The sequence below is a fragment of the Vanellus vanellus genome, assembly GCF_965231255.1.
Source record: "Vanellus vanellus genome assembly, chromosome: 5".
In the NCBI taxonomy this organism is placed as follows: Eukaryota; Metazoa; Chordata; class Aves; order Charadriiformes; family Charadriidae; genus Vanellus; species Vanellus vanellus.
In genome coordinates, this window is record NC_138910.1 from 43,801,916 (window position 1) to 43,816,348 (window position 14,433).

The window sequence follows — 14,433 nt, forward strand, 5'->3', positions numbered from 1 at the left end:
AAGCCGGGGAGGAGGAGAAAGGAAAAACGGGGAGAAGGGAAAAACAGTGCTAGGAGTGGATGAAAAGCCCTTTGCGTTGCTGAACTTAAGCAGGGGATTTGGATGTAACTTTTAATTGCACAGAGCTTTATTTTTAAGAGCTGTTGGTGCCTTGCAGCCAGGCTGGAGTTTTGTGGCAGGTTTAGAGGGAGCAGGATGTAGGGATGTCTGTAGGTATTCTGGATGGCAGGATTTACTGGGATGATGCCAGGTACGTCAGACCGCATACCTGTTCCCTGGTGCAAACCTGGAGGAGCAAAGTATGGCTCAGGCTCTGCCTTGCCTGCAGCTTGCAGAGAGGCGCCAGGCTTGCCTGCTCATCCACGTGCTCCTTGGCCTTTCTGGCCACCCACCAAGCCCCAGAGGACATGGGTGACACCGGAGGAGGTCTTACCAGCGCTTGCATCAGCCACTATGCTGGTGATCAAAGTGCCAGCATGTTCTGCGGGCAACGGGAATTGGGTTAATTTTCCTCTCGGCTCTGGCACGCTGATGCAGCTGCTCTTCCACAGGGTTTCTTGAAGTGTTTTTGCAAATGTTTCTGTAAAAAAGGAGGAAAATCCCCTTTATTTTTATTTTTCCTTTGGAAACTTGTTTCCCCTTGTTATCATCCCTGTACTGATTCTGTGCTGTGGTGGAAGACAGGGATGACGTGGTTAAACATGCAAAAAGCCCAGTCCCGTGGGCCCTCGGCTCTCACTAAACACTGCCCTGGGCTCCCACGGGATCTGAGTTCTTGCTGGTTTTATAAATATATATTACAGCAACGTGCAGATGCCCTGAAAGCCCTTAAAAAATGGGGAGAAGAACGAATTTATGAGCCTGGGAGCAATGTGTTCCCCAAATAACTCTTAAAGGCAAGAGGGATGCTTTGTACAGGGTGGTGGCCAGCATGTAGTGTCATGCAAGACCAGGCTGTCCTTGCTGTCCAAAGCCTTTGGTAATTTGTAGGCAGTGCTGTGCTTTTTAAGGAGCACCCAGGTTATCTTTCCTGATGCTCTAAGGAGAATGTGAAGATGTTCTCCTGTATTGGCATTGCAGTGTTGGCATGTGCCTGAGGAGAGCATTGTTGGTGTGTTTGTGACATGGTGGCACCTGGAGCCTTTGCTAATGTGCCAGGATTTGTTTCTCTCCCCCAGGCTGGTTCCTCATGGTGATGCCAGAGTCCCTGTAAACTGTGTTGTTGACGGAGAGGCCATGCCTGCTTAGTACCCCCTGAAACCAGAGGGGTTGGCAGGCCAGAGATGGCAGCGCAGAGGATCCGGGCAGCCAACTCGGGCGGCCTGCCACGGTGTAAGTCGGAGGGGACACTCATCGACCTCAGCGAGGGCTTCACTGAGACCAGCCTCTGCAATGTCAAAGGTGAGGATGGACAGACAGGTGGGATGGGTGGGGACAATGCCCCCTCCTTGATTCAGGTGCATCCTCTCACCCCTGGGGTCCAGCAGACAGCAGCTGATGGGGAAGAGCAGCAACCTCTGGTGAGCACGTCCACAAGTGCAAGGATGGCCATGGACCTGATGCCAAGAGAGGTGACAGCGAAAATGCAGTTGCAAGTTTGTTTTCCCTTTCCCCAGAGCTGGGAGCTTGCAGGTTGCTTGGATAATCCTTTTTCTTCCTTTTATCATTTTTTCTTCAGCTTTATGTACCTTACCCAGCAGAAAAGCTGCATGCAGGTGAGAGGGAAATTACTGTTCCTGCAGCAGAAATGGATTCTAAGGAATAACTCCAGGTGGAAGTTAGCATGTGCTGAGGCCCTTTAAAAATAAACATGCATAAAAGCAATTGCTTTTGCAGACATAGCAAGAAGAGACCCAAACATCAAACACTCTCGCTGCAAATTAGATTGTTTTTAATATGAAAATAGGAATTACTCATATTCTCCATGGCATTTGCTGGTTTCAGCACATCCCTGCTAACCCTGCCACTGCACCAGCTTGGGGGGACAGCTGAGGGAACACAGAGATGGCCACTTTCCCATCTGATCCACAGGGACAGGGAGACCAAAAATGCCCCATCCCACATACAGCTCTTGGGTTAACGGTGGCTTCCTACCAGGGTGGCAAAATAGTTTTTCAATGCAGAGTGTGTGTGTGTATATATATATATAGTTTTCTGCTGAATGAATGTCCTCATGACTTTCCCTACATGCTGGCAGAAGTGGATTAATGATGAGTTAAGGATGTGTGCAAACTGAACTCTTCTTAATATTTGATCCCTACCTTATCTTTAAAGACTTTTCTTTGATTGTCTGTGTCTTCCCTTGCCTTATACATGTCCGATAAGCACTGCCAGCCTGGAGCTAGTGACTTCAGGGAAGTGCAGTGTGATCTGCCATCCATTCATCTCCAGGATTTTAGGGGCTTCCTGTGTTTCTTAAATCCCCCTTATCCCTCCAGAGACCTCTCAAACCTATTGAAGCAGGTGCTGTCCCAGTTCTTCTGCAGCTCTGTGTTGGTGAAAATCCAGCTCTCTTTGTTTTCTTAGGTCTGTCTAGCAGGGTAACACACATTTAAATGTTGATGTAACATCATCTGCAGCTTGTTTCTACTGCTTTTTACAGAAATAGGTCCTGAAAGTGAGAATAAAAGCAATAAATATGGTGACACTATGAGCATCTGTAGGCTTGACCCAGCTGTTTTGCTTGTAATTGTAATTCCCTGGCAAAATGACTTTCAGCTGGCACTGCTGAAAGGGAGATTGGAGATGCTGCTAGGACCACAACAGCACTGCAGGAGGGCGATGCTGTGCTTCTTTCTTAGGGTTCAAGCTACACAACCTTCTTTAGAAATTGACTTAATTTTTGTTGAGGACCTTTGAAATACAGGTGCTATGTAAGAGAGGCGAGATGCTAATATTTTTGGCTGATGTGACATGAAAAAGTAGAAGTATTACGTGCCCCTAGTGAGTACCCTTAGTTGTTTCTTGCACTGAAGTGCAAGATGTTTCGTGTGTGCAGGAGAGAGGTTACAGCAAAGCGAGAGCACTTTTAACCTGTGAATATTATGTTGGGTCATCACATAATCTCTTCGCAGAAGAGGCATTCACCAGCAGCAGCACGGATAACTATTTGCATGAGTGCTAAAGAGGTGGTGGCCAAAGACCTTGAGATACTGTTGACCAGACTGGTAGGATAATGGCTGTGTAACCTCTTCCCATGTAGCAATCATTGAGAACCCCCCCTAATTAACTTTGTTATTTTAAATGCGAACGTTTAAGAGGGTGCCTGCGATTCTAGCACGTGCCTGTAGGAACTTAGATCCTGACTTGCTAGGTGAAAAGGAGAGCTGATAAGCAGCAACTCCCACTCCCTCAAAATGCCCTCCAATACATCTTCTCGTGCATCGTTCATGAGGGATTTTAGCGAGGCTGTGGGGTGCTAGTGTCTTGTACAGGAGCAGCTGCATGGGGCCCTACATCAAGAGGGAGGCTTGTTGCTAAGGCACTCGACTTCATTGGGAGGATAACAAGTTGCTGCTTCTTCTGTCTCAGTTTGAACTGCTCTTCCCAGCTGCGTTAATGCCCATCCCTTTAGATCATGAACCCTTTGGGGAAGAGGAATGTGACTGTATCAGAAGTAGTGGAGGGAGAAGTTTTGCTTAAAAAATTTAGGGGAAAAAAATACCTACAGGTTTGAGAGGTTGTAAAACTACTTTACTTCACTCGCTGACCTGAAGCGAGTTATGACTCTTGTGGATTGCTTACAGCCCTGTTTTCTTCTTGGCTTTGCAGTGCCTTCTCCTAGTGCCTTGCTGGTTGACAATCCCACATCCTTTGGAAATGCCAAGGAAGTAATAGCAATCAAAGATTACTGTCCAACTAATTTCACCACTTTGAAGTTCTCCAAGGGGGACCACCTTTATGTCTTAGACACATCAGGAGGAGAGTGGTGGTATGCTCACAACACCACGGAAATGGGTTACATCCCTTCTTCCTATGTCCAGCCTGTAAACTACCGTAACTCTTCCTTAACAGACAGCGGGATGATAGACAATCTACTTGAGAGCCCTGATGAGGGGGTCAAGGAGTTAGACCTGCTTGGAGAATGGACTGATGTGAAAAGAAACTCTCTGAAAACCTACAGTAACAACCCCTTCTTGAACGGAGTTCAGACAAACCCATTTCTAAATGGGAATTTGCAAACAGTGCCCAGCTTGGACAAAGAGTCCAACTCCAATGTCACTGTTGACTTGCTGCTCTTTGACACAGGGGCTCCTACTTCAGTTGTTTCCAGTACAGCCACTAATAGCAGCCTGGGTAACATTTTTGATGAGTTTCCTTCCACAAACAGGCTGGATCTGGAACAGCCTGTGAAAAGGGACAATCCCTTCTTCAGAAGTAAACGCTCCTATAGTTTGTCTGAACTGTCTGTTCTTCAAGCCAAGTCAGATGCTCCAGCATCATCAGGTTTCTTCAGTGGTTTGAAGTCTCCCACCCCTGAGCAGTTTCAGAGCCGGGAAGATTTTAGGACGGCATGGCTGAACCACAGGAAGCTGGCTCGGTCTTGCCATGACTTGGATTTGCTTGGTCAAAATCCTGGCTGGGGTCAGACACAACCGGTGGAGACCAACATCGTCTGCAAGCTGGATAGCTCTGGTGGAGCTGTTCAGCTTCCAGACACCAACATCAGCATCCGTGTGCCAGAGGGCCATGTGTCCCCTGGGGAGACGCAACAGATCTCCATGAAAGCGATGCTGGATCCACCGCTGGAGCTGAACAGTGATAAGTGCAGCACCATCAGCCCAGTCCTGCAGATCAAACTCAGCAATATGGAGGTGAAAACCTTTATCATTCTGGAGATGAAGGTGTCAGCAGAGGTCAAGAATGATATCATGAGCAAGAGCTTGGTAGGACTGCAGTGCCTGCGGAGTGACATGAAAGAGGGGCCGTACACGCCAATGCAGCTGAGCTATTCGTATGGGGACACAATCCAGGTGCAGCTGGAGAACCTGGAGCCTTGCATGTACATTGCGGCTGTAGCCCAGGGGCAGAACATCCTCTACCCTTACACCGTTTGGGATTACATCAGCAAGAAGATCACGGTTGGCGTCTATGGCCCGAAACACATTCACCCTTCCTTTAAAACCGTCGTGGCTGTGTTCGGACATGAATGCGCACCCAAGACTCTCCTAGTGAACGAGGTCACAAGGCAGTCCCACAGCCCAGCTCCTGTCGCCCTCCAGCTCTGGGGTAAGCATCAGTTTGCTCTGTCCCGGCCTCAGGACCTCAAACTCTGTATGTTCTCTAACATGACCAACTACGAGGTAAAAGCTAGTGAGCAAGCTAAAATTGTGCGGGGCTTCCAGATGAAGCTGGGTAAGGTCAGCCGCCTTATCTTCCCCATTGCATCCCATGACCCCAATGAGCTGTCAGACTTCACGCTAAGGATACAGGTCAAGGATGACAAGGATGCCATTTTGACCCAATTCTGTGTCCAGACGCCACAGCCACCTCCGAAAAGTGCCATCAAACCAACAGGACAGAGGCGGTTCCTGAAGAAGAATGAGGTTGGAAAGATCATCCTTTCACCTCTAGCTGCCACTGCCAAGTATCCAGTTTTTCAGGACCGGCCAGTGTTGAGCTTGAAGTATGGCAAGCTGCTGAAGACAGTGGTGCGGCAAAGCAAGAACCACTATTTGCTGGAGTACAAGAAAGGAGATGTCATAGCCCTCCTCAGTGAGGAGAAGATCAGGTTGAAAGGGCAGCTGTGGACCAAGGAGTGGTATATTGGCTACTACCAGGGAAAAATAGGCCTTGTGCACACCAAAAACGTGCTGGTGGTTGGGAAGGTCAAGCCTAGCTATTTCTCTGGGCCAGATCTCACCACCAGCCTGTTGCTCGAGCAGATCCTGAGGCCCTGCAAGTTCCTGACCTATATCTACGCCTCTGTGAGGACTCTGCTCATGGAGAACCTCAGCAGCTGGAGATCCTTTGCTGATGCGCTGGGGTACTTGAACTTGCCGCTCACGTTTTTCTGCCGAGCGGAGTTGGACAGTGAGCCAGAGCGAGTGGCCTCTGTCTTGGAGAAGCTGAAGGAAGACTGCAACAACACCGAGAACAAGGAGAGGAAATCTTTCCAGAAGGAGCTGATGACGGTGAGTCTGAGGTCTGACAAGGGGGTCTTAATTCTTTGCCATGTAGCGTGACTAGGGTGAATGGGAGGTGGAAGTTTCCTAATTCAGTCTGTAGAAAACAAAGGTCTTCTGCAGGCAGCTTGGCACAGCCAGGTGGAAGTTCAGCCTTTCAGTTGTACATGTTGGTGGGCTCCTGTTTTGATGGGATCATGGCCATAAATGAGGGGGACACTGGGTGGAACACCATAGGTATATGTTGTGTGAGAGCAGCCAATAGGCTTGCTTTGGAAGGTAGCTAATCTGAAGGCTCTCAAGATCAAGGTGATTTTGTCCAGTGTTTTCATAGCACTTGACTGGTCCCTGCTGCTAGTTATTTATATTTCAGCCTTTGATGATGCGTGCTTCGAGGAGTTACCCGAGAGCTGCTGGTCTCCTCAACCGCAATGTCAAAATGTGCATCACTGAAGTAAATACTAATGGAAAATTGGAAAAAGGGCAATAAACACAGAAGATTTTACTATGTGGAGTGGGGTAGGTGAGCCACCTCTTAGGTCACCTGCTTTTACATCACTAGGTGTGTCAAAGCATGCTGGAGGGGGGGTTCACAGCTACTGTGAAGAATGATTCTACACCTTTGCCTTCATGAAACAACCTCCAATTCCTCTATAATGTCAGGTTATGTCTATCCCATCTGTCTTTGAGTGGGAGCTAAACCAAGGGCACCTCCGAGCTGTGATGCTTTACATCCAACTATGGATCTTGTTTGCAAATCGAAATGCATGGCTTGCTTCTGCCCTAAAAAGCATTTGGGGGAGTGCAGCCCTCAAGTATTTCTAGGATGCTGTTAGGAAGTCTCTTAACAAGAAATCATCTTCATGGTAATTTCTAGCATTTTGTAGGAAGTGAGCCAAAGAAAATACAGAACGAAATGTCTGGAAGAGATTTGCAGCTCTCGCCTCTTAAAAGTCTCTCCCGCAGAAGCACGATAACTGAGTTACAGCCAATCGTGGTTTAAAATACCAATTGAATTTAGGAATAGCAAGAGCTTTGCTTGGCAATGATGGGCGCAGGCAGGAGCATGCCAAATGAAATTACGAGTAGGCAGACTGAGTAAAGAAGACTGGAGCCGAATGACGTATTTCATTTCCCAAACTCCCTTCAATAAGAAGGGGGGAAATTTGAGGATTGAGTATAAGATGTAAAGTGTTGTGCAGAATACAGAGCCCTTTGTAACTCATGGATATATTTTCCAGTGAGTATCCAGTGCCTGGGTACCACTTTGTAGCCCAGGGCAATGTTTTAGCTTTGGCTTTCAGTAAAATGCAGGTGCCAGGTGATGCTATCAACACTGCTTCTGTTGAGGGGTTCTTCTACCCATTGTATGTAGTTCTGTTCTTTCTAGGGCCATCCAGGATGGAAAATTACTGACCGTGGTAGCGAAGGTTGTCGTCTGGCCCTGTGGTTCCCCCAAGGAAGAGTTTGCTCCTTTAATCATTAGCTTCAGTGAGCAACAGGATGAAATCTATGTTCCTCTTGGTGGATGCTTCCAAGGGCTTCATGGTGTTTGCCTTACTGCTTTGCAAACCTCTAAGTGTTTCTTCTATCTATTCCCTTTGTCTCCAGGGGTCTCAGACAGTCTGTAGGTTGTGGAAAATCCATGCCAGACCTCAGGGGGAAGACAAAAGGAAAGATGAGGCTCCCTTGGATACTCAGGGAGCAGCTAATTTACAGCCTCAGGGGGAGGACTGTAAGCTGCAGGAAAACATCCCACTCCCCAAGGGCTGCCTGAAGGGCAGAGTCCCGGAGCAGGTCTTATTTTCCTTGTTTGAATGGACACTAATCCTGAGCCTTGGTTTTGTTTCCTATTCTTTGAGTCTGAGCCTGTCCATAAAGGATGAGCTCCCATCCCGGTGGAAGATGATGCTTCTTCTAAACCCCTTACTGCTGTCAAATCCTCCTTAGTTTACCAGAGGTATTAGATTGAGCCTGTTTAAAAAAAAAAAAAAAAAAAAATGTTTGTTTCAGGGTATGACAACAGAGTAGTAATGTATTTTATTGTGATTAAAGCTGATTTTATTTGTAACAAACAGACTCGCTGTCTGTTGGCAAGAAGAACCAGTGGGGTTAAGCTCTGATCTGGCAGTTTCATCTTAAAAGTTGCTTGCCTCGTCTCAATGGGACTGTGAAGGGAGAAGTAGTAAGCAGGCTTGTCTGACTTCAGTGTTGAATACACAGAATTGCAGTGGCAGAGCCATGCACCAGCAGCCAAGCATGGAAAAGCCCACTCATAATGACTAGTTAATAAGTAATCTCCATTTAATTATTATTTTTTAAATTTAGCAATAGCAGCAGTGTGTGAAGGTAACTGGGGGAATACTGCTCACAAGTTAGTCATCACAACAGAAAGAGAAACCTACCTCTCCCCTCCCTCCATTCTGCCCATCAAAAGGAGGCAACACACACATGCTCTTGCTAAAAGAACTTGGGCACAGATGCAAGATGACCTCATTGCAGCTGGGTCACCAGTACCTGGCAATGCAGTGACTGTGCTACTTCATCTTTGGGAGCTGGGGTTAGACCTGTGATGACACACAGCATTTCTCTCTGGATTTTCAGTACCGTGTTTATATAGAGCCTCGTGTTTATCATCCTTTCCAGTAGATGCTGCTGTTGGGAAAAACATGAGTCTTCTGGGAATGCCACTGGGCATGTCAGCAGAGAGCTGTGGTAACTACAAACTTTTTATTCCCCAGGCCACTTCTAAAGATCATGCAGAAGATGATATTGATGTTTTTTTTCCCCCCATTGTTTTCTATCATTTGTTCTGACTGCAGGTATCTGCATGCTGCCTTTCTTCTACCAAAAGATACTGCTTGTCACTGCTTTATGCAGACCCCAAAGAGCTGGTGGGCTCAAGCAGTCCTTAATGTCCTGGAGAGCAGGGCATCCATTGCTTGGACCTTGTGCTAGCACACCTGGAGCATGCCAACTCAAGGTTGCTCACGTTGGACTCCTCTTGCTCCTCCATCCCAAAGCAATCTGCTGGCTAATGGTAGTCCCTGTGCTGAATTTGGGTCCAGGGTGGAAGCCCAACTCCTGCCCTGCTTTTGTCTTCATGGAAATAAATCCCCACCTCTTGTATGGATCCTGGACATTGCTCCTCTAAAGAACCATGCTGCGCCATGCTGAAGTTGGTGGGGATGTTTTCTGTAGGGCATGGTTTGTCCTTGCATAGCTGAGTTGCTTGCAGCACAGGAGTCGCTTGCAAGCTTCCAGAGAGGTCTTCTCATGTACAACATTTGTCTTGCCCTGCACCCCTATCAACTAGTAGAAAGCTGCAGAAATGCCACCAGTGCCTTTCAGCAGGCTTGTTGCTCCACAGGCAGTATAACCCACTTTTATTTTCTGGGGCTGGCAGGAAATCCTTACTGCCTTCCCATCCCCAGTACAGTAGTTGCAGACCCTTCTTGTTCCTGTGTAATTTTGCTCTTGGGAAAAAAAAAAAAAAAAAAAGCTGTCTGTGGTTGCATTGATGTGTGGCTGATGGCACTTGATGTCATTTCAGAAGTGATGCCTTAAGAACCCTGAGACCCAGCTGGGCACCATGTTCAGGGAAATTTCCCCACAGACCCTGTGTCTGACTGTTAGGTTAAAAAAAAAAAAAAAAAGTAAAGATCATGAGTGTGTAGTACAGTATTTTGAGTGCTTGTGACTGGTGATTTAAGGGGTGCTGACAGCCAAATGAAGCAAGCGAAAGAGATGTTTTAATGCCTAAAGCAAGTATTATTTTGGGGAACACTCATACAGAGCCAGCTTGTTTGGGCCAAAAATCTGACCTGTATCCTCGAGAGGATCATGGAGATAAGAGCCTGTACATGAGCATCCTTTCACCCCACAGGTCTCACTGGCCCCTTGGAGACATAGGGCCTTTGTCTCTGTGTTTGAGGAGGTCTCTGGTGGGAGCTGTGGCACAGTGCCACCCCAGGCACATCGCCTGCCATCCCTGCCTGCCGTGCTCAGGTCGCATCCCTGCCCTGGCACACATCCCACTAAATATCACTGCTTACAGTAACCACATTTCTGCTTCCCCTGTCAAACATCCTACAGATGTTTTGCAGGGTGACTAGCGCGTGATAACACTTGAACCCCCTGGGGTGCTTTCCAACTTAAATGCTATTTAAAAAAAAAAAAAAAATTAAAAAGTGAGTCTTGCACTGTGCTTCGTGGGTGTACATGAACTTAGTGATGCTTTATGCACCTGGGGCAAAGGAGAAAGGTTTTTACTCCTTTAGTTTGGCTGAAGATGGGGAAGAAACAAGATCCCTCCAGCTCAGATGGCTCCTCTGGAGCATGTGAGCGTCAGGGCTGGACTGCGGAGGCTGTGTATTTGTGCATGGAAGAGTGAGCAGGGGTGAAGGCTGACAGTCAGGAGTGGAGCATGAAGATTATGGTGATGGGCATGGGCAGGGGTGGCCACGTTATCTGCAGGTGGTCTTCAGGGTTGCCTCTTCCTTCTTGCTTGGCTTGCTTTCTTCCAGATGCTGATTTCTGCCATTAGAGGATGGGAAATGGGATTCTGCATTTCAGAGCCGGGATGCAAATTTAGCCTCCCCTTGATGCCTTTTAAGTAGAGGTGCTTCTGCACTGCTTTGAACTGGGATTTGAATATCAAACCATCTCCTTTGCTGGGTGCTTGTCTGGTAGAGCAGGCTCAGAGCCGCTATGAGGTTAATATACATTTTAGAGGGTGCTGGCAAGGTACAGCCCAGGTCATGCCTCGGCAGGGAGCACGGCTGTGTACTGAGGGATGGAGACACAGTGCATGTACCCTGTTATCTGGGGAGGTTTGTCTAGGGCGAGGGAGGAGGATGGAAAGAAATTGTAGCATAATCCCAAAAGCGCCTGCTGGAGGATTAAGTCTGTTGTAAACCCTGCTAATCCCAGCGAGGCAGTCAGGGCTTCCAGGAGAGCCCCATGCCCACATGTGTTTCATTTATTTCTGTGGGAGTGAGTTTTGCCTGTGACAAAAAAAAAGCATGTCACTGTTACCACTAATATTCCCCCTTTGGCTCCAACCTCAGTGGCTGTGTCGTTCCTGCAACCCAACCCCGCCCAGCTTTCATGCTGTCCCCATCTCCCATCACCTCTAACCATTCACCCATGTTTTCCCTAGCCTGTAATTTGCATGTTGAGCCTTCCCAGCTGAAATCACTAGGGGCAAAGCGCAGGAAGTAGGTGTTTCTGTGGCCATCAGTAGGTTTCAGAGTTAAAGCGCTGCACTGCAGGGAGCAATCAGTCTCTTCCAAAGCTGGTGCTTCAGGCAACTGTACAGTTCTTGGTTAGGTGGCCTCCCAACTGCTATTACAGAATCATAGAATAGTAAGGGTTGGAAGGGACCATTGGAAATCATCTAGTCCAACCCCCCTGCCAAAGCAGGTTCACCTAGAGCAGGACAGGAACACATCCAGGCGGGTTTTGAATATCTCCAGAGCAGCAAACTCTACAACCTCTCTGGGCAGCCTGTTCCACTGCTCTGTCACCCTCAAAGGAAATAAGTTTTTCCTCATGTTGAGATGGAATTTCCTGTGTTCCAGTTTGTGCCCATTGCCCCTTGTCGCCAGGCACCGCTGAAAAGAGTCTGGCCCCATCCTCTTGACGCCCACCCTTTAGATATTTATAAGCATTGATGAGATGCCCTCTCAGTCTTCTCTTCTCCAGGCTAAACAGACCCTGGTTTCTCACCTTTCCTCATAAGAGAGGTGCTCCAGTCCCTTGATCATCGTCGTAGCCCACCAGGACTCCCAGATCCCTCTCTGCAGAGCTGCTTTCCAGCAGGTCAACCCCTAACCTGTACTGGTGCATGGGGTTATTCTTCCCTGGGTGCAGGACCCTACACTTGTCCTTGCTGAACTTTATTAGGCTCCTCTCTGCCCAGCACTCTAGCCTGTCCTGTACTTGATGAAGTTTTCTTGTTTACACTGAGCAGCAGAAGGAACAGGAGAATCCATCTCCTGCAGCTTTATTCTTCTTAACCCGTAGCACAGTGTTCTCCCTATGGCCTCCTCTGCTGGCTTGGACCTGCTTGGCATCCGGCAAGAGGGATGAGTGACCCAGTCTACTTTGCTAAATACTGGGTTGTTTCGGGATTTGGACACAGGCAATTGAGCTGCCTGGAAACGCAGGTTTGAGGATGCTAAATCTGCCCTTCCTTAGGAACATCCAAATCCTCCGCCTGCAGAGGAGAGGGTGATGAATCTGTGGACTTGGGGGGTAAGGTAGCGTTGCTGGAGAAGTGGTTATGGCACAGGTGTGAGATCTAAATGCTTCTTAATGCCCCTTTAAAAAAAATAATGCTTTTTAAAATGTATTTTCCTTGCTTGCTTAACAAGAGGGTTTATTACTTCTCTCCTGATACAGGAAACCGATGTAAGCACTTGAGGAGCAAACAAATGCTGGTCTGCAGCTGTAATTAGATTCGAGCCAGAGCCTAGCTTTAAGCTGGAGACAGATAAGGGAAAAATCAACATGCATTTGCTTTGCAAATTGCTGGAGTGGTTTCAGATGTTCCCTTCTTCCCCCAACTGTCCCTGTGAAACCGCCTATGCGAGGATTTAACCCTTCTTCTGCTCCAGAGCCAAACTAGCTGGGATTTGCCCAGACCCCTGTGCCAGGAGAGGATGTGAGGACCCACGGCAGCAGAAAGTGGGCAGATTCTGGCCACGTGTGGACCACAACATCTGTGGTTTCTGTAATAACCAGCCATGTGCTGTTTTGAAGGTGTGGGTGATGTTCCTGATGGTGACATGTGTGCCACTGTGGTTTCTTGAGCGCTCGCTGGTGTTCAGCATCCCTCAGGGGGTCTGTCTCCTTCATCCCTGAGCTGGGGTTTGCCTTTATTGGAAGCAGGACTCCCTGTTGAAATGCTGAGCTGTGGGTGTTCACCCATCCTGGAGCCACCATCCTGAGTCTGCTGGTGCCACAGCTCCACATCTGGCCATAGGAAGATAAGAGGCTACTTGGCAAACTGACCCAAAGCATAGTCTGGGGTCTGTTAGCTTGGTTTACATGTTTTAAAAAGGGGATGCCTGTTTTGTAATATAAACCACCTTTCTGTAGTCATTTTAAGTGAGATTTTCCAAGGGACTGGGTTTGCTGCTGAGGCTGTTGCAGTCCATGGGCACATGGGGAACCCTGGTGCACAAGATGTTGATTCTGTGGATCAGATCCTGTCCTTTGATAATTGCCACTTAAACCCTTCCTTTCTTGGACTGCATTGTGGGTTTTCCCCTGTTGCAACTTGTTTTCCACTTTGAGCAGATGTTAATGTGGCTTGGTACCCAAAGATTTAAGCAGTTAACGCTGCTCTGTCATTTTTTTCCCTGCTAAGTTATCACTTGCTAGAAAACTGTGACTGCTGCAGTTCCTCTTCCCCACTTCTTCAAAACCATTTGCAGAAAATCTCAGCTTTTAGGTCTGTAAATGATGCAGGAGGTGGTGGATTCTGAACTGGCACGGAAGGCTGAGGGGCGGTGAGAAGAGCAAGAACATCCCAAGCCGAGCAATGGTCCTGTAGTGCTGCCAACTGGGTCTCACCCCAACCTATCTCCTCCTGAGGCTGATGTCCAAGTCTCATCCCAAAATGTTCTGGCTGGCCCATACCCACTTATCCGTGCCGAAGGACGGTGCTCTTCCAGGCTCAGGGAGGCAAGCTGCAAGGATCACACTGGATTAGTTACCTTGATTAAAGGCATCTGTTCTTCTCAGCCCCTGGAGTGCTTTAAACTGCTTATGGTGGCGCCTGAACATCTTGAGGGGTTGCCTGGAAAATAAGGCTGCGTTTGCCAGACCAACCTGCAAGCCTCATTGAATAGGGGTAGGGCGCTTCGTTCAATTAATGGGATTACTCTTCTGTCAAGCATGGTGGCCTAATTTCACCAGCTGTTGCTAGAAAGGGGGTAGGAAGATTTTTAGGATGGCTTCTTAAGGAACTTCCCTGCATGGTCCCCTGGATCACCTGCTATCTACTGCTTGACTTGACTGTCTTGTTTTGTTTTCACCAATGTCCTTCAGGCCCTGCTGAAAATGGACTGCCAGGGGCTGGTTGTCCGGCTCATCCAGGACTTCGTGCTGCTGACCACAGCTGTGGAGGTGGCCCAGCGCTGGAGGGAGCTCGCTGAAAAGCTTGCCAAGGTCTCCAAGCAGCAGATGGATTCTTACGAGGCCCCGCACCGGGACAAGACGGGGGTGGTGGACAGCGAGGTAAGAGTGGACAGGTCACAGTCTCCACGGGTCCCCTAAGGTTGCAGATACCTCCAGAACA

At 48.2% G+C, this 14,433-nt stretch overlaps 1 protein-coding gene across 2 annotated transcripts in view; it reads left to right on the plus strand.

Moving 5' to 3' along the window:
- Positions 1-14,433, plus strand: part of SH3BP4 (SH3 domain binding protein 4) — a 39,558-nt gene that overhangs the window by 22,385 nt on the left and 2,740 nt on the right. Inside the window, exons 2-4 of one of the 2 annotated variants that reach the window (XM_082484143.1) lie at positions 1,179-1,401; positions 3,772-6,134; positions 14,184-14,372. In XM_082484143.1, the coding sequence (XP_082340269.1) occupies positions 1,284-1,401; positions 3,772-6,134; positions 14,184-14,372 (2,670 nt within the window). In that variant the 5' untranslated portion in view covers positions 1,179-1,283. Of the gene's footprint in view, positions 1-1,133; positions 1,402-3,771; positions 6,135-14,183; positions 14,373-14,433 lie in introns of those variants that run through there. The other variant, XM_082484142.1, reaches the window with a different exon arrangement.